Raw genomic sequence first — 25,563 nt, forward strand, 5'->3', positions numbered from 1 at the left:
AAATATTATGTTGTTACACTGGAACTATGATGTCATGGCTGTCCAGAAGCACGTGATCTACTTCGTTATCTATTGTCGTATGTTGACACGTAAGTTTATCTAACGGCTATAATCAATCCAGATTATTCTTCATTACTTATGACATTCGTCTTATTTCAATGTCTTCAGACAATAAAACAAACAGAGAAACGTGTTTGTTGTTAGTGTTAGTTCACTATAAACTTGTTGATGTTCTATTACAGTTACATATAAAACTACACACAAAGTATTTATCCACTAATACCTGTACTGGGATCACTTGAGTTTGCATTTAATTAATTATTTATTTTTACTCTATAATTTTGTTACCAAGAATAATTTGAAACATGCTCAGGTACTGATTGTTACTTTTATAACACAACCACATTTGAAAGTATGAAGAATATTTTATGATGCTTGTCTAATTATTAGAGTGAAGAACAAACGTTTCTATTTTGAACAGTGTTACAAACAAATACAAGATAAAACTATAACAAATGTATTATTTTTAATTGAATTAATTACATTAAATTCAGAAATAAGGAAGACAATGTAATTCATATGTCGACAAATGATACGTGGATAGGTTTAGTTTCTCCCAAAATGTTCCTAATAGAATAATTCTGAACGTTATTGTGGCACAACAAATTATTCACGATATTAAATGATATACCAGTAAAACAAAGATTAATTCAGAAATACAGATATTTATTGGTTTCCTTTATATATTTTTATTATAAGAATAGAGAGAAGTGAAGGTATTGAACACGTATATGTAGAAACACACATAACAACAATATTTGAAAATATAAAGTATCGTGGTTATCACAGAGTCCGTGAAGCGTCTTCGTCTAGGGACGTAAGGCCTAACGTGAACCTGAAACATGAAAGTAGATGTTGGTTAGGGTCGTTTCGTTCATGGTTGTCAGTGTTCATATGTAACAAATATATTTATAGAATCTTTATATGATATTATTTAGGTTTTAAATACTAAACAGTTCATATCTTTATAAATTAATTCAATAATACAATACAATAACAAACAAAATTATCTTAACTCAAAATTGTAAACAAACGAACGTTTTTTATTGTTTCACTCAATGAGTTTAACAGTAATGCACCATGTGTTCCTAATAATAATGTAATACTGGTGAAAAACATGTTCTTGATGTTAACTGTAATGCAATACTTTGTGTAACGATGATACATTACTTGGTATTGACAGTAGTGTACTGCACTCTTGGTCAAAATATGTTCATATATTCCAAACTGAGGTTGTTTTTCACATGCTACGAGCTGAGTAAATAACCAAGTAATAACAGCTAAGGTTGTGCATGAATGGACAAACATGTATTAATTGTTATTGTAGTTTGTAACTGTAACGTACAAAGTGTTACTTTGTGGTAAATTTATTATAATACAGTAATCCACCAGTTTGTATTAACAACTTGTACTAAGTATAATTAATAATAATGTACTATCTTTGTATTAACAATAATTTATTTTGTTTTAACCGTAATATACTACTTGATATCATCAGAACTTGGTGTTAACAATCACGTGTTTGTACACTGTTGAGTACGTGTAGTTTATTGTATTAATAAAATACTGTTCACTATTATGAACAATATTTCACGTATTCATCCTTCAACACAGATTATATTTTGATGAACTGTCTACCTTATAATATGAAAACTAATTTTCTATATTATTAATTTAGTCCTAATATAATTCGTGTTCTTCACTTCTAAACTTGGTTTCTAACTTGGTTTAGGAAAGTGATAGAATAATTAATAATAATAATTTTGTATAAATAATCTTAATTACATGATTATTACATTTGTTACTGATTTTCTGTGTATAATTTTAAATTTGAAATAATTAGGATCTTTATTGAAACTTAAATTGTAAGCCTACTTTAGAAACCTGAACAAGCATCCAAACAATCCTGTTCAGATTTGTACCGGTTTCCATTCCCTTTACAACCACCGTATATAAATGGTTCACATTGTTTGGTTCTTGTATTATAATTGTAACGTTTAAATTCTGCACGACATGGACCTGTTACTGGAGGTGATGTACAGTCCAGAAAGGGTCCTTTTGCTACAAAAAGAAAAAATTTATACCTTGATTGTATTTCTCACCACTAGAGGTATATCTAAAGATACTAGTGTTATTTTAATATAAAATATATTTATGTCTTAATGTGAAAAAAAAATATTGTACTGTTTATTGCCCAATAATTACTAGGGTATTTAAATTGTAATAAAAGAAGAAAACATTTCATTTGGGGCATAATGGTTAATCTGTCCCAACGAGATTCACTGTTCTTGGTTCCGAGACACCTTATAACCAAATACGTTTCGCATTTTTAGCTGTTTGTGCGTTATAAATGTTATAGTGAATCCCACTATTTAAGTAATAGCAACACCTTTAGGTGGTTTGCGTGCTCAAATTAAAAAACCCGGCAATGTCAGTAGTTTGCTGTTTAGTTCATTGTGCTCATAAGATGTCTCTTAGCACTCCAAACCAGAAAGTGGCTAAAAATGGAATATTGTAGACAGATAAAGTTACAATGTTTAGAAAACGTTATGTTTACAACAAAAGTATATATTTATTATGTATTTTATGGGTACAGATTTTATTGTTTTCGTTTGAGACTGAAGCATTTTAGTACCTTTTGTGATTACAAATAGAATTACCATAGCGTAATCTTTATAAGATATAATTTTAAAATACAGAAACTAATTAAAAGTAGAGAATTAGTCCGTTAGTATCATGTGAACATGTTAAAGTTACTGTCAAATATAACTTGATATTTCCAATAAACTTCACACTTAAACCTTAGAATTTATTTAATTTTATACTATTTTTTTTACCTTACATCTAACATTATATGTCTTTTTTATCAAATTATACATTAATTTATTTACCCTGATCTATCTAAACGTTAAGATGATATATATAGTACTACTTTCTGAAAGCATGTGTCGTCTTCACACTTGTTTGTTTGTTTTGAATTTCGCACAAAGCTACTTGAGGGCTATCTGCGCTAGCCGTCCCTAATTTAGCAGTGTAAGAAGGTAGCAGTGGAAGGTAGCTAGTCATCACCACCTATCGCCAATTTTCGGCTACTCTTCTACCAATGAATAGTGGGATTGACCGTCACATTATCACGCCCCCATGGCTGAAAGGGCGAGTATGTTTGGTGCTACCGAGATTCGAACCCGCGACCCTCAGATTACGAGTCGCACGCCTTAACTCACCTGGCCATGTCGAGCATAAGACAATAGTAGAGCAGAACAAAATAGTTCCTGTACATGAACAAGCTGATTACCATAAGACAATAGTAGAGCAGAACAAAATAGTTCCTGTACATGAACAAGCTGATTACCGTAAAACAATAGTAGAGCAGAACAAAATAGTTCCTGTACATGAACAAGTTGATTACCATAAGACAATAGTAGAGCAGAACAAAATAGTTCCTGCACATGAACAAGCTGATTACCATAAGACAATAGTAGAGCAGAACAAAATAGTTCCTGCACATGAACAAGCTGATTACCATAAGACAATAGTAGAGCAGAACAAAATAGTTCCTGTACATGAACAAGCTGATTACCATGAGACAATAGTAGAGCAGAACAAAATAGTTCCTGTACATGAACAAGCTGATTACCATAAGACAATAGTAGGGCAGAACAAAATAGTTCCTGTACATGAACAAAATGATTACCGTAAGACAATAGTAGGGCAGAACAAAATAGTTCCTGTACATGAACAAGCTGATTACCATAAGACAATAGTAGGGCAGAACAAAATAGTTCCTGTACATGAACAAGCTGATTACTTTCAATCTTTCTAATTTTTAAAGTATCTGCTTATTGAGTGAAAAGTAGTTATAGTTATAAATGAAAATGATCCGTACTTTAAAACAATTAACTTTTCAAAATGAAACTATACGTGATTGGTAGATATAAAAACCAGTGGATATGGGAGGAAGGATATTACGTAATTTCCGCAGAAAAAGAAGAGATTGGTTCGATTCGAATATTATCTAGATTAACTACTTTGATCTACAGTAAAGATTACGAACTAAAATCGTGACATGATAGAAAGATACATACACACACACAGATATATATATATATATATAAATATATATAATTAGCTTGTTTACATGTTTTCCTAAAGAATTGGAACCTGTCAAGGCCAGGTGCTTGAGACATTCGACTCGTAATATGTAGGTCGTGGGTTCGAATCCCTGTCACACCAAACATGCTCGCTCTGTATGCTGTTGCAACGTTATGATGTGACGGTCAATTCCACTATTCATTGATAAAAGAGTAGCCCAACTTTTGGCGGTTGGTGGTGCTGAGTAGCTGCCCTTCCTTTAGTCTTACGCTTTTAAATTGGCGACGGTCAGCGCAGATAGCCCTCCTGTAGCTTTGCGTGAAATTGAAAACAAATCAGTCCCAAAGAATTACCAAACTTACCTGCAGTAACTGCGACGTACAACAAAATCCCAACAACGAACAACAATACTTTTCGAGACATTTGGATTGTGGATACTTACCCGTGGTGACGTTAACTCTTATATAGGAAGTTTCTCTCCGCTAACAATGTGGTAATTTACCTCACTAGGGAAAAACCCTGCTGTAATCACACTCTGTTTCATGGTCAGACAATACAGAATCCGAAATAGTAAAATGTATTCTCAGTTTTTATTATTTTTAGTTTGTCTGTCTATCTGTTGTACATTTTTCTTTCTTTCTTTTTCTTCCCTTTCTTTAAATATTGAAAACATAAAACCTGAGTCGTGTTCAAAATGTTATCGTGCAGTAATCTGATTTCTGTTACAATTAAACAAAATGTAGTTATGGGAAGTGTTGTTAATCAGTTGTGTAAAATACATTTCAGGGGCATATGGGTAATAGGCAGAATTTCAAGAGTTGGATAAATTCGACTATATAAACGGTTCCTTATTTCTATATGGTTTGTTATGTTGTGAAAAGTTATTTTTTGTTGTCCTTTAGTCTGATGAAAGGTTGGATTACAGGTTTTCCCTTCCACAATTCTCAACATTTCTGTTTATATCGTTTGCAGGTTTCAAGAATTATAAGGTAAAATAATATTTTTACACTTACAATGTGCACAGAATAAATAGCCCATTGTGTAGCTCTGTTCTTGAGTACGAAAAAACAAATACATACTGGTGACCTGATGAGCTTACTGTGTGTCTCGTTTCTCAAGATATTTATATATTACGTTAGGTGGCCTTGACAAGATTCGAACGTGAACCAGAGAGGGAAAATGCTGACGCCAACAAATCCTGTTTAAACATTTGTTTACTTACAAGAAGAAAAGTCGTGATGAATCCAAGGTTAGTTAAGCCTTACCAGCAGAGACAGTTCTCGTGGAATAATTATAAAGTGATTTATTGTTGCAACTAGATTAGTGAACCAGTCAGTTAAGACTGTACAGGCCCGGCATGGCCAAGCGCGTTAAGGCGTGCGACTCGTAATCTGAGGGTCGCGGGTTCGCATCCCCGTCGCGTCAAACATGCTCGCCCTTTCAGCCGTGGGGGCGTTATAATTCTACGGTCAATCCCACTATTCGTTGATAAAAGAGTAGTCCAAGAGTTGGCGGTGGGTGGTGATGATTAGCTGGCTTCCATCTAGTCTTACACTGCTAAATTAGGGACGGCTAGCACAGATAGCTCTCGTGTAGCTTTGCGCGAGATTCAAAAACCAGCAAAACAAGACTGTACATAGAAATCAAATCGATATTCCGAAGTATGAATAAGTTGTTTAATTCTGTTTATTACAACTGTAGTAGTGATTTCTTTTGATTGAAAGAAAAGACTACACAATAATATATCAAGGCAATTCCCACCTTAGGTATCAGAATCCGGTTTCATAATTACATACCTAAGGAGTGATCACTGAGCCACTAGGTGGACAAAACAATAGTTCAATACCATGGAAATTTTATAGCATGAACCACTCCGTTAATTTTATACTATAAACAGTCGGTTAATTCTACACTACAAACCAGTTTCTTCAAAGTAAGATAAAAGGATCATTCGAGTGTTACTGTTACATGAAGGATTGCCCAAATATTCTCTGCACTATTACTTCATCTGTGTTACAGTAAATACAATCACGTGTTACAGTAAATACAATCACAGTCAATAGGTTCTTATGTTATTGTCCCCTAGACCAGATACGTACATTCTTGTCCTATGTATTATTAATATTTCGTCACAATATATTCCTATTTAACGTACAATACGACCATGTACCCACCCATCGTTTTTAGTGTAATCAAATGTCTTCTTATTGTTTTCGACAAACATCTAATCTGGAAGACTCGGATGTCAACTGTTAACCAGAAAATCACCTCCCGAATATATTCCCTGTCAGTTAACAGGAACATCCTGAGGACTAAATTCACCTCTAGTTTTATATACTTAAAGGATTTGCATTTAACCTCGTAACGCATGTAGTCACATAGCGTGTTTCTCTGCTGCTTCCAACTTCCTTCAACAAGAACAAATTCTGGACCGTCAAGCAATTAAACACGTTTCTGATGTCATACCACAGGAAGTAAATACAAGCATTACCTTCTATAGTAGAAATCTTCCATTCTATATTTGTTCAAAACTGGTTTGAAGAGCAGTCTCTTTAGGTATCTTCTAGAACAGGTCTGGACTTTTTATAATAATAGTCCTGTTTATCATGATTTGTATGGACTTAAATATCGCTTTCATTGACACATTTCAGTGAAACCACAGCTCTCGACGAAGAGATTACAGTCCAAAAAGAATCCGTGCCATCATTCAACGGAGTTCGTCCATACAGGACCCAGCTTAGTAACAGTGTATAAAAGTCCCACACGTTCATTCTGTATCCACCCTTATCAACTCACCCAATATAATCATCTTACTGAACCAACCCTGACGTGGCTAGTGGTTTGATTCGCTAGCCCTTATCACTCCACACTTCGTGAATGCACTAGAGGAATTATGATCAATTTTCAGTTCTGGATCAGGCAAGAGTATCTACCTTATTGGCAGTGGGTACTACTGACTAGCTGCCTTCCCTGTAGTTTACTGACTAAGATCTAAGGACCGCAATATTCTCAGACCTATCTCTTTACTTCTAACAATTATTAGTTTCTAAGTTATCTACAGTTCTTACACTGTTTTAAAATACAATGGAAACCTCCTTACACACCAGAGTTTCATTATTGTGTAGAAATATTTCTGTGAACAATGTTAAGAACTTAAGTGGATATACATCTTCTAGTACAGTCAGAACTTAGTGGATATACATCTTCTAGTACAGTCAGAACTTAGTGGATATACATATTCTAGTACAGTCAAAACTTAGTGGATATACATCTTCTAGTACAGTCAGAACTTAGTGGATATACATCTTCTAGTACAGTCAAAACTTAGTGGATATACATCTTCTAGTACAGTCAGAACTTAGTGGATATACATCTTCTAGTACAGTCAGAACTTAGTGGATATACATATTCTAGTACAGTCAAAACTTAGTGGATATACATCTTCTAGTACAGTCAGAACTTAGTGGATATACATCTTCTAGTACAGTCAAAACTTAGTGGATATACATCTTCTAGTACAGTCAAAACTTAGTGGATATACATCTTCTAGTACAGTCAAAACTTAGTGGATATACATCTTCTAGTACAGTCAGAACTTAGTGGATATACATCTTCTAGTACAGTCAGGACTTAGTGGATATACATCTTCTAGTACAGTCAGAACTTAGTTGATATACATCTTCTAGTACAGTCAAAACTTAGTGGATATACATCTTCTAGTACAGTCAGAACTTAGTGGATATACATCTTCTAGTACAGTCAAAACTTAGTGGATATACATCTTCTAGTACAGTCAGAACTTAGTGGATATACATCTTCTAGTACAGTCAGATATTAGTGGATATACTCTTTGTATTATAGTCAGGACGTAGTAAATACAGAAAGTATATTATAATCAGAACATTGTAGGTACACACCTTGTAATATAGTCAGAACTTAATGGATACATAAGTTGTAGTATAGTCAGAACTTAATGGATACATATCTTGTAGTATAGTCAGAACTTAGTAGATACATAACTTGTAGTATAGTTAGAACTCAGTAGGTACACACCTTGTAGTATAGTCAGAACTTAATGGATACATAACTTGTAGTATAGTCAGAACTTAGTGGATACATAAATTGTAGTATAGTCAGAACGTAGTGGATACATAAGTTGTAGTATAGTCAGAACTTAGTTGATACATAACTTGTAGTATAGTCAGAACTTAGTGGATACATAAGTTGTAGTATAGTCAGAACTTAGTGGATACATAAGTTGTAGTATAGTCAGAACTTAGTGGATACATAAGTTGTAGTATAGTCAGAACTTAGTGGATACATAAGTTGTAGTATAGTCAGAACTTAGTGGATACATAAGTTGTAGTATAGTAAGAACTTAGTGGATACATAACTTGTAGTATAGTCAGAACTTAGTGGATACACACCTTGTAGTATAGTCAGAACTTAGTGAAAACATAAGTTGTAGTACAGTCAGAACTTAGTGGATACATAAGTTGTAGTACAGTCAGAACTTAATGGATACATAAGTTGTAGTACAGTCAGAACGTAATGGATACATAAGTTGTAGTACAGTCAGAAAATAATGGAACATAAGTTGTAGTAAAGTCAGAATTTCAGGTATTTTGAAACTTTAACAGTGACGCACAAAACCACTGTTTGCTAGTTTTAGTAAAGTAGGTAGTGAAAACTGCACATTGTTTTGTTAATTATAGTAAAGTAGGTAGTAAAAACTGCACACTGATTTGTTAGTTATAGTAAAGTAGGTAGTGAAAACTGCACACTGATTTGTTAGTTATAGTAAAGTAGGTAGTGAAAACTGCACACTGTTTTGTTAGTTATGGTAAAGTAGGTAGTGAAAACTGCACACTGATTTGTTAGTAAGAGTAAAGTAGGTAGTGAAAACTGCACACTGATTTGTTAGTTATAGTAAAGTAGGTAGTGAAAACTGCACACTGTTTTGTTAGTTATGATAAAATAGGTAGTGAAAACTGCACACTGATTTGTTAGTTATAGTAAAGTAGGTAGTGAAAACTGCACACTGATTTGTTAGTTATAGTAAAATAGGTAGTGAAAACTGCGCACTGATTTGTTAGTTATTGTAAAGTAGGTAGTGAAAACTGCAAACTGTTTTGTTAGTTATGGTAAAGTAGGTAGTGAAAACTGCACACTGTTTTGTTAGTTATGGTAAAGTAGGTAGTGAAAACTGCAAACTAGTTTCCCTCACTTTAATCAGAAGATGAAAACAAGAGATGGTTACGTTTTCAGATTACAGGCCTCTATAATACGATATTATGTCCAGGTAAGATATGTTTTCAACTCTTGATAAACTATTGTTCAACAATGCTTTGTTTTTCCCTCTCTTGAACCACATTGTTCAGATAATTGTTGGGTAAGACTAACAAGTTTTCTTGGAACAAAAGTATTAACTTTCTTTTTTCTTTGGAAAAATACAAATTTTCAACATACACGTGTAATAATTGTGACGTCTGACAAGCACATGTGGGATATTTGAGTTTTGTAGATGGCAGCACAGAAGCAGAAACCATGGGATGTCGCAACCTTTCGAAAAGTTTGTTTTGTTTGTTTGTTTGTTTGGGAATTTCGCACAAAGCTACTCGAGGGCTATCTGTGCTAGCCGTCCCTAATTTAGCAGTGTAAGACTAGAGGGAAGGCAGCTAGTCATCACCACCCACCGCCAACTCTTGGGCTACTCTTTTACCAACGAATAGTGGGATTGACCGTCACATTATACACCCCCACGGCTGAGAGGGCGAGCATATTTAGCGCGACTCGGGCGCGAACCCGCGACCCTCGGATTACGAGTCGCACGCCTTACGCGCTAGGCCATGCCGGGCCCTTTCGAAAAGGAACACTGAAGTATATGAGTGTGAGATATACTGACCTTCAGTGTTGTCCACTAAGTTTGAACCCTAGTAGCATGTTTGTCAAGAGTTATCAAAAACAACACACTTGCTACCCAGTAGATTACAGTAATTGGAGATGTGTATTGTAGTTCACAGAATACAATTCAGAATGTGGTACACACGGTTATGTGAACATATTCAACATACCATTTGCAGTACCAAGTCTCTGTTATATGTTGTATATAGCCTTTCTATTTATGTTCAAGAGCATTGTATCAACACATTAACCGTTAATATTATATGTTATCTAGCTGTGTGTAAAAAGTTAATTTTCCAGGTTTACTTGCTACAAAATATTCTAGGCTCTTAATGTACCACAAACATGTTTAAGGGTCTCTGTCTCCATGAACAAGGTACAAGCCGTTATTGTGATATTAATCAAATATTAGTTTTGTTAAGTAGGTAGGTTTACAGTTTGTAACATTCCTGACGTACTGTAGATTATACGATAATAATTTATAACCTGTAGTTTACCGGAAAATGACATATAAACAGTAGGTTATTGGATAATGACATAGATTTTTTTTAGAAAACAATATATAAATTGTAGTTTATTTTATAACAACATGTAACCCACAGGTTATTGCATAATGTTGTATAACCTACAAATTATTGGACCGTTATATAACCTGCAGGTTATTTAATAATGATGTATAACGTGAAATATATCTGATAATAACATGTAACCTGTAATTTATTGGATAATGACATATAACTTGTAGTTTATCGGATAAAAATATATAAATTGTGGTTTCATAGATAACAATGTGTAACATTTAGGTTACTAAATGTGGATGTATAACAATTTTATAACCTGTTATATCCAAAAAGATATATAATCTGTAGCTTACTGGATAACAAAATATAATATGTAGCTTACTGGATAACAAATATAATCTGTAGCTTACTGGATAACAAATATAATGAGTAGCTTACTGGATAACAAATATAATGTGTAGCTTACTGGATAACAAATATAATGTGTAGCTTACTGGATAACAAATATAATCTGTAGATTACTGGATAACAAATATAATCTGTAGCTTAATGGATAACAACTATAATGTGTAGCTTACCGAGTAACAAATATAATCTGTAGCTTACTGGATAACAAATATAACGTGTAGCTTACTGGATAACAAATATAACGTGTAGCTTACTGAGTAACAAATATAATGTGTAGCTTACTAGGTAACAAATATAATCTGTAGCATACTGGATAACAAATATAATCTGTAGCTTACTGGATAACAAGTATAATGTGTAGCTTACTGAGTAACAAATATAATGTGTAGCTTACTGAGTAACAAATATAATGCGTAGCTTACTGGATAACAAAATATAATGTGTAGCTTACTGGATAACAAATATAATCTGTAGCTTACTGAGTAACAAATATGTAGCTTACTGGATAACAAAAATAATGTGTAGCTTACTGAGTAACAAATATAATGTGTAGCATACTGGATAACAAATATAATGTGTAGCTTACTGAGTAACAAATATAATGTGTAGCTTACTGAGTAACAAAAATAATCTGTAGCATACTGGATAACAAATATAATCTGTAGCTTACTGGATAACAAATATAATGTGTAGCTTACTGAGTAACAAATATAATGTGTAGCTTACTGGATAACAAATATAATGTGTAGCTTACTGGATAACAAATATAATGTGTAGCTTACTGGATCACAAATATAATCTGTAGCTTACTGGATAACAAATATAATCTGTAGCTTACTGGATAACAAATATAATCTGTAGCTTACTGGATAACAAATATAATGTGTAGCTTACTGAGTAACAAATATAATCTATGGCTTACTGGATAACAAATATAATCTGTAGCTTACTGGATAACAAATATAATTTGTAGCTTACTGGATAACAAATATAATCTGTAGCTTACTGGATAACAAAATATAATCTGTAGCATACTGAACAATAAAAAATAATCTGTAGCTTAATGGATAAGAAAATACAATCTATGACTTAATGGATAACAAAATATAATCTGTAGCTTATTGGATAACAAAATATAATCTGTAGCTTATTGGATAACAAAATATAATCTGTGGCTTATTGGATAACAAAATATAATCTGTAGCTTACTGGATAACAAAATATAATCTGTAGCATACTGGACACCAAATATAATCTGTAGCTTAATGGATAACAAAATATAATCTGTAGCATACTAGATAACAAATATAATCTGTAGCTTACTAGATAACAAATATAATCTGTAGCTTACTGGATAACAAAATATAATCTGTAGCTTACTGAATAACAAATATAATATGTAGCTTACTGGATAACAAATATAATCTCTAGCTTACTGGATAACAAATATAATCTGTAGCTTACTGGATAACAAAATATAATCTGTAGCTTACTGAATAACAAAATATAATCTGTAGCATACTGGACAACAAAATATAATCTGCAGGTTACTGAATAACAAAATATAATGTGCAGCTTACTGAATAACAAAATATAATCTGTAGCTTGTTGGATAACAAAATATAATCTGTAGCATACTGGACAACAAAATATAATATGTAGCTTATTGGATAACAAAATATAATCTGTAGCTTAATGGATAACAAAATATAATCTGTAGCTTACTGGATAACAATATATAATCTGTAGCTTATTGGATAACAAAATATAATCTGTAGCATACTAAACAATAAAATATAATCTGTAGCTTAATGGATAACAAAATATAATCTGTAGCTTAATGGATAACAAAATATAATCTGTAGCTTAAGGGATAACAAAATATAATCTATGGCTTAATGGATAACAAAATATAATCTGTACCATACTGGACAACAAAATATAATCTGCAGCTTACTGAATAACAAAATATAATCTGTAGCTTATTGGATAACAAAATATAATCTGTAGCTTATTGGATAACAAAATATAATCTGTAGCTTAATGGATAACAAAATATAATCTGTAGCATACTGGATAACAAATATAATCTGTAGCTTAATGGATAACAAAATATAATCTGTAGCATACTGGATAACAAATATAATCTGTAGCTTACTGAATAACAAATATAATATGTAGCTTACTAGATAGCAAATATAATCTGTAGCTTACTGGATAACAAAATATAATCTGTAGCATACTGGATAACAAATATAATCTGTAGCTTAATGGATAACAAAATATAATCTGTAGCATACTGGATAACAAATATAATCTGTAGCTTACTGAATAACAAATATAATCTGTAGCTTACTAGATAACAAATATAATCTGTAGCTTACTGGATAACAAAATATAATCTGTAGCATACTGGATAACAAATATAATCTGTAGCTTAATGGATAACAAAATATAATCTGTAGCATACTGGATAACAAATATAATCTGTAGCTTACTGAATAACAAATATAATATGTAGCTTACTAGATAACAAATATAATCTGTATCTTACTAGATAACAAATATAATCTGTAGCTTACTGGATAACAAAATATAATCTGTAGCTTACTGAATAACAAATATAATATGTAGCTTACTGGATAACAAATATAATCTGTAGCTTACTGGATAACAAATATAATCTGTAGCTTACTGAATAACAAAATATAATCTGTAGCTTGTTGGATAACAAAATATAATCTGTAGCATACTGGACAACAAAATATAATATGTAGCTTATTGGATAACAAAATATAATCTGTAGCTTAATGGATAACAAAATATAATCTGTAGCACTCTAGATAACAAAATATAATCTGTAGCTTATTGAATAACAAAATATAATCTGCAGCTTACTGAATAACAAAATACAATCTGTAGCTTATTGGATAACAAAATATAATCTGTAGCATACTGGACAACAAAATATAATATATAGCATACTGAACAATAAAATATAATCTGTAGCTTACTGGATAACAAAATATAATCTGTAGCATACTGAACAATAAAATATAATCTGTAGCTTAATGGATAACAAAATACAATCTATGGCTTAATGGATAACAAAATATAATCTGTAGCATACTGGACAACAAAATATAATCTGCAGCTTACTGAATAACAAAATAGAATCTGTAGCTTATTGGATAACAAAATATAATCTGTAGCTTATTGTATAACAAAATATAATCTGTAGCTTTTTGGATAACAAAATATAATCTGTAGCTTTTTGGATAACAAAATATAATCTGTAGCTTAATGGATAACAAAATATAAACTGTAGCATACTGGAGAACAAATATAATCTGTAGCTTAATGGATAACAAAATATAATCTGTAGCATACTGGATAACAAATATAATCTGTAGCTTACTGAATAACAAATATAATATGTAGCTTACTAGATAACAAATATAATCTGTAGCTTACTGGATAACAAAATATAATCTGTAGCATACTGGATAACAAATATAATCTGTAGCTTAATGGATAACAAAATATAATCTGTAGCATACTGGATAACAAATATAATCTGTAGCTTACTGAATAACAAATATAACGTGTAGCTTACTGAGTAACAAATATAATGTGTAGCTTACTAGGTAACAAATATAATCTGTAGCATACTGGATAACAAATATAATCTGTAGCTTACTGGATAACAAGTATAATGTGTAGCTTACTGGATAACAAATATAATCTGTAGCTTACTGGATAACAAATATAATCTGTAGCTTACTGGATAACAAAATATAATCTGTAGCTTACTGAATAACAAAATATAATCTGCAGCATACTGGACAACAAAATATAATCTGCAGCTTACTGAATAACAAAATATAAGCTGTAGCTTGTTGGATAACAAAATATAATCTGTAGCATACTGGACAACAAAATATAATATGTAGCTTATTGGATAACAAAATATAATCTGTAGCTTAATGGATAACAAAATATAATCTGTAGCTTACTGGATAACAATATATAATCTGTAGCTTATTGGATAACAAAATATAATCTGTAGCATACTGAACAATAAAGTATAATCTGTAGCATACTGAACAATAAAATATAATCTGTAGCTTACTGGATAACAATATATAATCTGTAGCTTATTGGATAACAAAATATAATCTGTAGCACACTGAACAATAAAATATAATCTGTAGCTTAATGGATAACAAAATACAATCTATGGCTTAATGGATAACAAAATATAATCTGTAGCATACTGGACAACAAAATATAATCTGCAGCTTACTGAATAACAAAATATAATCTGTAGCTTATTGGATAACAAAATATAATCTGTAGCTTATTGGATAACAAAATATAATCTGTAGCTTAATGGATAACAAAATATAATCTGTAGCATACTGGATAACAAATATAATCTGTAGCTTAATGGATAACAAATATAATATGTAGCTTACTAGATAACAAATATAATCTGTAGCTTACTAGATAACAAATTTCATCTGTAGCTTACTGGATAACAAAATATAATCTGTAGCTTACTGAATAACAAATATAATATGTAGCTTACTGGATAACAAATATAATCTGTAGCTTACTGGATAACAAATATAATCTGTAGCTTACTGGATAACAAAATATAATCTGTAGCTTACTGAATAACAAAATATAATCTGTAGCATACTGGACAATAAAATATAATCTGCAGGTTACTGAATAACAAAATATAATCTGCAGCTTACTGAATAACAAAATATAATCTGTAGCTTGTTGGATAACAAAATATAATCTGTAGCATAGTGGACAACAAAATATAATATGTAGCTTATTGGATAACAAAATATAATCTGTAACTTAATGGATAACAAAATATAATCTGTAGCTTACTGGATAACAATATATAATCTGTAGCTTATTGGATAACAAAATATAATCTGTTGCATACTGAACAATAAAGTATAATCTTTAGCATACTGAACAATAAAATATAATCTGTAGCTTACGGGATAACAATATATAATCTGTAGCTTATTGGATAACAAAATATAATATGTAGCATACTGAACAATAAAATATAATCTTTAGCTTTATGGATAACAAAATACAATCTATGGCTTAATGGATAACAAAATATAATCTGTAGCATACTGGAGAACAAAATATAATCTGCAGCTTACTGAATAACAAAATAGAAGCTGTAGCATACTGGAGAACAAAATATAATCTGCAGCTTATTGGATAACAAAATATAATCTGTAGCTTACTGGATAACAAAATATAATCTGTAGTATACTGGATAACAAATATAACCTGTAGCTTAATGGATAACAAAATATAATCTGTAGCATACTGGATAAGAAATATAATCTGTAGCTTACTGAATAACAAATATAATATGTAGCATACTAGATAACAAATATAATCTGTAGCTTACTAGATAACAAATATAATCTGTAGCTTACTAGATAACAAATATAATCTGTAGCTTACTGGATAACAAAATATAATCTGTAGCTTACTGAATAACAAATATAATCTGTAGCTTACTGGATAACAAATATAATCTGTAGCTTACTGGATAACAAATATAATCTGTAGCTTACTGGATAACAAAATATAATCTGCAGGTTACTGAATAACAAAATATAATCTGCAGCTAACTGAATAACAAAATATAATCTGTAGCTTGTTGGATAACAAAATATAATCTGTAGCATACTAGATAACAAAATATAATCTGCAGCTTACTGAATAACAAAATATAATCCGTAGCTTATTGGATAACAAAATATAATCTGTAGCATACTGGACAACAAAATATAATTTGTAGCTTATTGGATAACAAAATATAATCTGTAGCTTAATGGATAACAAAATATAATCTGTAGCATACTAGATAACAAAATATAATCTGCAGCTTACTGAATAACAAAATATAATCCGTAGCTTATTGGACAACAAAATATAATATGTAGCTTATTGGATAACAACATATAATCTGTAGCTTAATGGATAACAAAATATAATCTGTAGCATACTAGATAACAAAATATAATCTGTAGCTTACTAGATAACAAAATATAATCTGTAGCTTATTGGATAACAAAACATAATCTGTAGTTTACCGAATAACGGTATATAATGTGGTTTACTGGATAGCTGTATATCACCCGTGGCTCACTGGATAATTATACATATATTGTCGATTATCGGATAACGATATATAACCTGTAGGTTATTAGATAATAAAATATAACATCTAGGTTATTAGATAACGATATATAAGCTCTAGTTTATTAGAAAATGATATATAACCTATAGTTTATTGACTAACAACATATCACTTGTAGGTTATTAGACAACTAAGTTTGTCACTGCCTGTTACTTCTTTTATTCCCAAGACAAACGATGTAATATAAAAAAATAAATAAACTCTAAGTTAGTTTCATATTGTCTACTATTAGAAATCTAAAATAATCTATCAAAAGGAATGATATGTTCCTTTATAAATCTACTGAACACGTGTTTGTTTAGATACATCAAATAAGGAAATTAGACAGAACAATGTATCAGCTTTTTGTAGTGCATCATGTTACGTATTTCCGGGAAACTTCCATCTTCCGTGTTACAGAATCAATATGTATATTATTGGTATTCCAACTACATGAATGTACCTAGAGTTGTTGGTCTGATGTTAGTGTTATAAATATACATGTTGTGTACGTTGAACGTTTTTAAGTTTCCACAGTTTTAGCAAGTAGTGTTTTAGTAACTGTAATATATATATATTCACGTTCAATATACTACAGTATAAATACCTCGAAATGCAAAATGTTTATACAGAACAAAATGAAAGGAAACTGTATTAAACAAACCTGAACAAGCGGTCAAGCAGTCTGCTATTGTTTTGTATCGGTTTCTATTCCCGCCACAACCACCATAAATAAATATCCTGCACTGGTGGCTGTATGTATCATGGTAATACCTAGGTAAATAGGCCTTACAACGTCCTGAATCAGGTGGAGATTTGCAGTCTTTACCACGATCTGTGACGGTATCAAGCAATCTCTGTTATTACTGTATAGATTACGTTTGATAAACTTTAGGTGGGCAGTCACTTAGTATAATAATTGTTTCATGACAAGCATTTGTACTTATGACACTTAACCCTAATATTGATTAATGTTTTCAAATTTCACATTTCGGAAATCCTGGAATACAGTTATTTTTCAGTGTTATTCAAGAGTATGAAACTTTAAAATAATTAATAATTGTATTGTTTTACGGTTATAACAGAAATGAATCTTACAGAAGACGTAACAAAAGAGAACTATACCTGTGGCTAGTGAGAAGCTAAGTGACGTCAACAAAAGAAACAAAATCACCTTTCCAAACATTTTTGTTCGTTTGTCTCAACTGATGGACATGAAATAGCTGTTTATTCTTGGTGGCTGTCTTTTGTATTAAATTTATCAGTAACGAACACGATGCTTCCCAGAAACACCTTGATAACAAATAGAAAGTAACAGTCACGTGACCTTATGAGGTTACTTATCGTCTGAAGAAAGCAGGACTTCCATTTTTACAAGTTTTACTGACTGGTTTCACTTAAGCTATTGAGTTATAGACAATAGAAGTTACAAAGTTAATTTTATCACGTGTTTTAGGCCTCTCTTGTTTTTATATTTATTTAAACGCTTTCTTTAAGAAAATGTAGAACTAATGAGATAAGTAAACATAATTTTTATTCGTCATGACAACACAAAATAGAACTGAGTTAGAATGAATTTTCCTTTAATAACAATTTATATATATTGTAAAAATAAAGGTATTGATTTATTTTGTTGTGGTTGTTACTAGAATAAGATAGTTACAGTTGTTAATGTAACACGTAACAAGGTTGAAATAAACTCAGATAAATCAGTCAGTTAGTCATCTATTCATTCAGCGATATATTCAGCGTGAGGTCTTATAACTGTAAAATTCATGGTTTGATGCCTGTTAATACTAAAGTACACAGAGGCCATTATGTAATATTCCGCCTAAAGAAAGAAAGAAATGAAATCGTTTATAAATCATAAGAAATTATTGTTTTATATATTCGTGAAGGTTTCTTTCTCTGCACGAAATTCAAAACAAACAAAACTGTATGAGGAATATTTCGAGTAAGACACGTAAAATGCATTTCGCATCATTTTCGATTGATAATAAATATATGAAAACAATATTTTCTTAGCGTTATTAATCTAATATAATGTTCCTAAAATTTGTTGTGGAAATACTTTGACTTAAATAACACGATGTAACACACATTTTGTTCCTGGATAGTATGTGTTATTTCTTAACTGTTTGTGTTGTAAAAGTACAGAAAATGACCATTATTCCCTTCAAACTTTGCTTTTGTGACCTGGATAATGAAATTTAGAAATTAACCTATTTTATATGTAAAAACGGGCAAACTTGCACATTTTTATTTACATCAAGTCTGAATAAAACAACGTATGAATCAAGATTTACATGTATTTATACTAAAGTTATACAAAAATGTTTAGAAGTGAGTAGTTTTTCGAGATTTGCGACTGTAATGTAAATCACTTTCACATATCAGCCCCCAAATTTCATCTCCCATCATGTTTTCGTTATACGCTCCTTGGTAGCGGCGTTAAAAGTCCAGTATATCTTGGTGAAAGCGCCCGCCTTGCTCCTCTGAGTATGCTCCCATGTTCTCCTTGAATTTATCAAGATGAACGTCAAGGATATGGACTTTCAGGGACATCCTGCAGCCCATTTTATCGTAGTTCTTCACCATAGCCTCAACCAGTTCCACATAATTTTTGGCCTTATGGTTGCCCAAGAAGTCCCAAACCAGTGCGACAAAGCTGCCCCATTCTTTTTTTTCCTCCCTACTGAGCATTTTGGGAAATTCTGTGCACTCCAGGATCTTCTTTATTTGTGGTCCAACGAAGACACCAGCTTTGACCTTTGTCTCAGATAGCTCAGGGAAGAAGTATCGAAGATACATGAAGGCTGTGACAAATTGTTTCATGAGACCTAATTTTATGTGCAGTGGTAAAAACAACACCTTCTGGAGGTCCACTAGTGGATCACAGTTGACACTGGGCCTCCCCACAGAGAATTCGGTCTATTTTGACCAGTGCTTCATGTTGTAATGTGCTGTGGTGTCCCTGCTGTCCCAAAGGCCAAGATAACAAGGAACCTTGGTAAAGACTCCTTGGAGACCCATCAGGAATGCCAACATTCTGAAGACTCTGATAACCTTCCAACCATACTCATCATACTTCTAGCAAGGTCTTGATGCTGTTGTATTCCTCTCTGAGGTGCACTGAATGATCCAGGGGAAGAGACGGACACTTATTCCCATTATGGAGCTTTGAGGTTTCTATAACATTCTAGAAAGTTCTTGAAGATTCTTGTAAGTTCGAGTAAATTCTCTAAATGTACCTGGAATGTTCTGGTAAATTTACAAATTTCATTACCCAGATCACTAAAGCAAAGTTTCAAGAAAAAAGTAGGTCTTTTAAATGTACTTTAGACATAAGCAATTGGGAAATAACACTTTCTGTCCAGGAACAAGAAAAAGTAAAACTTTTGTTACATGGTGTAATATTCTACTTCATATCAACAACAATGTATTACTTGATGTCAACAATAATGTATTACTTGATATCAACAATAATGTGTTACTTGATATCAACAATAATGTATTACTTCATATCAACAATAATGTATCACTTGGTATCAACAATAATGTACTACTTCATATCAACAATAATGTATTACTTCATATCAACAATAATGTATCACTTGGTATCAACAATAAAGTACTACTTGATGTCAACAATAATGTGTTACTTGATATCAACAATAATGTATTACTTCATATCAACAATAATGTATTACTTCATATCAACAATAATGTACTACTTCATGTCAACAATAACGTATTACTTGATGTCAACAATAATGTATTACTTGATATCAACAATAATGTGTTACTTGATATCAACAATAATGTATTACTTGATGTCAACAATAATGTATTACTTGATATCAACAATAATGTATTACTTGAGATCAACAATAATGTATTACTTCATATCAACAATAATGTATTACTTCATATCAACAATAATGTATTACTTCATATCAACAATAATGTATCACTTGGTATCAACAATAAAGTACTACTTCATGTCAACAATAATGTATTACTTGCGATCAACAATAATGTATTACTTGATATCAACAATAATGTACTACTTTATATCAACAATAAAGTACTACTTCATATCGACAATAATGTATTACTTGAGATCAACAATAATGTATTACTTGATATCAACAATAATGTACTTCTTCATATCAACAATAAAGTACTACTTTATATCAACAATAAAGGAGCACTTCATATCAACAATAATGTGTTACTTGATGTCAACAATAATGTACTACTTCATATCAACAATAATATACTTCTTGATATCAACAATAATATACTTCTTGATATCAACAATAATATACTATTTGATATCAAACTAATCTATACAAATTATCCATGGTTAATTACAAATTATTCTGTCTCAGTCAGTTCTAGGGTAACGAAGGAGAAAGATTTATCAAAAACTGATGTCGTTACTTCTGGTAACGTCACTTGGTTAATTTGTTTATAAAGAACATCACAAAATCTCTTATTATTGGTATTACACCACTGCTTTTAGATTGTTTGCTAAATAGAAGTCTGGAATTTTTATGTCAAGTTATACAAATGGTCTATGTCAGCGAATTACCCTAAAGACAACTGTGTTTTATAACACCTCAGCTGTAAGAATCAATTAACGCTAGGTTAATAATTTTTTTGCTATAATTACAACACATGAAACTATTTTCATACCGTATGTTTGGTCTTTCAAGGTTTGTTAAATTTACCATATACAGTTTTAAAATCACATTGACCGAATCATAGTTTTACAGGGCATGATTGCACGTCTCCACCTGAGATTATAAAGGAAACTTCCCCGTGTATTCCTACTATCTAGGCCAGGGGTTCTTAACCAGGGGTGCCCGCACCCCTAGGGGGTGCGAAGATGATTCCCAAGGGGTGCGAGGATGCCCATGAATAATTAAAGCAAATCTATATTTTTACATAAGAGTATGCTTTATATTTCTCCTAAGAAGAAACATTTTTGCTTCAGCAGTGTTCCGAGACAAAGTTAAACCTAAACCTGATTTCCTAATGAAGTGGTAAAGTTGCATCAGATTCCAATACAGGGTAAACAAACGGGTATGTGATTTGGATAGACGAGGAAGGGACGCGTACAGGACACGTGCGCAACACGGAGAGAGAGGGAGGTTATCATCACGTCTCAGTCCACACCACCCATCCGTGCCATCAACACGTGAGTTATGGTCTCCCTGTTTCAATGTTATTTTTTTCTGATGCATAACAGTAGGGTGGAAGATTGGTTATGTATTATTTCAGATTTTGCTTTCTACACATTTATTTAAATGAGCGATGGGTTGTTTACATAACATACATCATCACTGTAGCAGTGTAGCCGTTACAATATTTTCATAGAATGTATTGTCATGCCTACAAATCTACTGATTAAACCAGGTATTTCAGTCTCTCCTTCACATAATTTAGAGATAATTCATAAAAAAAAGAAAACACCTACAAATGAATGTGTTTCTTTTCCAGATTTGTCTGCAGTATGTCGAAGAAACGAAAGTGGAATGACGAATATGTCAAGTTTGGTTTCACCTGTACTACAGAGAAGGATGGGACACAACGTCCACAGTGTATCCTGTGCAGCACACTCTTCTCCAATGCGAACTTGAAGCCATCAAAGCTTGATGAACATTTCAAAACAAACATGGTGGCAGGGATGCAGGAAATGACATTGTGACATTAAGGGTCAAAAGAGCTAGGTTTGATCAGGTTGGCACATTGCCGACTTATGGATTTTCGCCAACAGAGAAACCTTTACTGCGTGCTTCTTATGAAGTTGCATACCAGATTGCTAAATCAAATAAACCCCATACAATTGGTGAGGAACTGATCAAGCCATGTGCCCTTGAAATGGCAAAGATTGTTCTCGGCAAGGAAGCTGAGAAGAAACTCCAACAAGTGTCTTTGTCAAATGATGTAATCCATAACCGAATCATCGACATGAGTGTTGACATCCTGGAACAAGTTGTAGCTGACATCAAGGCTAGTCCAGTTAAGATTAGCCTACAAGTGGATGAATCAACAGATGTATCCAACTGTTGTCAGCTATTGGCAGTAGTTCGTTACGTGAAGGAGAAAAAAGTGGAAGAAAGTTTCCTTTCTGTCAGTCCTTAAAGACAACTGCACAAGCTATAGATGTGCTTAACAAAATACAAGAATTTTTCTTAAGAAACGAACTTCACCTTGACAAAATTGGTTCAATATGTACAGATGGTGCACCAGCAATGCTGGGCAATCGTTCTAGGTTTGCTGCATTAATGAGGAAAGAAGTTCCTAATCTGAAAATCACTCACTGCTTTCTTCATCGTCACTCTCTTGCAGCAAAGACATTGCCCCCAGATCTCAAGAAAACTCTGGATATTTATGTCAAGGTTGTAAACTTTATTCGCAGCCGAGCTTTGAACCATCGATTGTTTCAGTCACTTTGTGAGGAAATGGGTCAGGAACACACTGTTCTTTTGTACCACACTGAAGTGAGGTGGTTGTCACGTGGTCGTGTGCTGTTTCGTGTGTTTGAACTGAGAGGAGAAATTCATCAGTTTCTCCGTGAAAGGGTACAAGAACTGGCTATATATTTCAAAGAACCTAGTTTTGTTCAGATGCTTGCCTATTTGGCTGATGTGTTTTTAGCTATCAATGAACTCAATCTCTCTCTGCAAGGAAGGGGACTCAACATTGTGACTGCAAGCGCGAAATTGGCTGCATTCAAAGAAAAACTTGTCTTGTGGATAAAGCGTGTGAAGATGGGGAATTTGGCAAATTTCCCCTGCCTGGAAGAGAAAGTCACATAAAATTCTACACTGCATCCAGACTTTGTTGCAAAAGTTGTTGAACATATGCAGATGCTGCGTACTTCATTTGAGGGTTACTTCTCGTGTGGAGAGCTGCAAACCTGTGACAACTGGATCCTGAATCCTTTCATGCAGAATTTGGAAGATGTCAGCGGCATCAAGGAAGATCTCATCGACCTTAGACACAATCGTGAAATCCAAATGGAGTTCACCAATAGTCAGCTGGAACACTTCTGGGCTTCTCAGCTGGAAGCATACCCTGCATTAGCGAAGAAAGCTCTTGAAGTGCTGGTACCATTTGCAACTACTTACTTGTGTGAACAAGGATTTTCTTGTCTACTTCACATCCAAACAAAATGCAGAAATCGGCTGAATTCTGAACATGACATGCGAGTGGCACTCAGTACAAAGACGCCAAGATTTGATGCCATCATAGAGAAAAAACAGCAGCAACGAAGTCACTAAGTTTACTGTGCATTACAGGCTAAATAAAAACATCATTAACAAAATTGAAATTAATTTTTCATTATGTACCCTGAATTTTTGTCTTGAAAAAAGGTATGCTGTATGTATGAAGATTAAAAAAAAATTTTTGATTACATCAACTTTGTATTTTTAGCTTTTTTTATATTTAAGTTTCCAGGGGATGCGAGAAATGATTACTGATTTGAAAGGGGTGCAAACACTGAAAAAGGTTAAAAACTACTGATCTAGGCAGTCTCAGATGTATTTACGGGTGTTGTAGCGGGAATGGAAACAGATACAAAACAACAGCACACTGTTTAGCTGTTTCTTCAGGTTTGTGAACAAGGTTTCCTGTGGTGTTGTTCTGTATAAGCTTTGTGAATTATAGGTAGTAACATAAATAACGTAAAGTTCTGTATTATATTTACTGACAAGTTAATTGTTAGAAATATTTGAAACAGACAAACCTTAATAACGTTCAGTGTACACTACGTGTATTTATTGTATATTTATATTATTTACATTAGACCAAACAAATCTAAATACAGTTAGAAAGATGGGATTTCAATAATATATAAATATTCGTTTCTTCAGGAACGGCCCGACATGGCCAAGCGTGTTAAGGTGTGCGACTCGTAATCTGAGAGTTACGGGTTCGCATCCCCGTCTCGCCAAACATATTCGCCCTTTCAGCCGTGGGGGCGTTATAATGTTACGGGCAATACCACTATTCGTTGGTAAAGAGTAGCCGAAGATTTGGCGGTGGGTGGTGATGACTAGCTCCCTTCCCTCTAGTCTTACACTGCTAAATTAGGGACGGTTAGCACAGATAGCCCTCGAGTAGCTTTGTGCAAAATTCAAAACAAACAATAATTACTACTTGATATCAACAACAATGTATTTCTTGATATCAACAATAATATACTACTTCATATCAACAATAATGTATTACTTGATACCAACAATAATGTACCACTTGGTATCAACAAAAATGTACTTCTTCATATCAACAATAATGATTTACTTCATATAAACAATAATGATTTACTTC

The 25,563-nt window shown here is 32.4% G+C and overlaps 2 protein-coding genes across 5 annotated transcripts; one reads left to right on the top strand and one right to left on the bottom strand.

Annotated features, from left to right (window-relative positions):
• Nucleotides 1-705: 705 nt before the first annotated feature.
• Nucleotides 706-18,589, bottom strand: LOC143226830 (proteinase inhibitor-like). 4 transcript variants are annotated; one of them, XR_013014762.1, is made up of 4 exons: nt 18,392-18,406; nt 17,882-18,052; nt 1,936-2,121; nt 706-895 (listed from the first exon to the last, which is right to left on the bottom strand). XR_013014762.1 is itself a non-coding variant. In XM_076458303.1 (4 exons), the coding sequence occupies exons 1-4, from the start codon at nt 18,401-18,403 to the stop codon at nt 885-887; spliced, it is 420 nt and encodes a 139-aa protein (XP_076314418.1). In that variant the 5' UTR covers nt 18,404-18,589; the 3' UTR covers nt 706-884. The 4 variants fall into 4 exon arrangements, 3 of the variants coding, with proteins under 3 accessions (XP_076314418.1, XP_076314419.1, XP_076314420.1); XM_076458303.1 differs by having other exon boundaries at nt 1,945-2,121; nt 18,343-18,589; XM_076458304.1 differs by having other exon boundaries at nt 18,343-18,495.
• Nucleotides 18,590-21,921: 3,332 nt separating this feature from the next.
• Nucleotides 21,922-24,047, top strand: LOC143227554 (protein FAM200C-like). Its single transcript, XM_076458986.1, has 3 exons — nt 21,922-21,938; nt 22,911-23,283; nt 23,373-24,047. The coding sequence occupies exons 1-3, from the start codon at nt 21,922-21,924 to the stop codon at nt 24,045-24,047; spliced, it is 1,065 nt and encodes a 354-aa protein (XP_076315101.1).
• Nucleotides 24,048-25,563: the final 1,516 nt, after the last annotated feature.

This window comes from Tachypleus tridentatus, chromosome 9, assembly GCF_004210375.1.
Source record: "Tachypleus tridentatus isolate NWPU-2018 chromosome 9, ASM421037v1, whole genome shotgun sequence".
Lineage (NCBI taxonomy): Eukaryota > Metazoa > Arthropoda > Merostomata > Xiphosura > Limulidae > Tachypleus > Tachypleus tridentatus.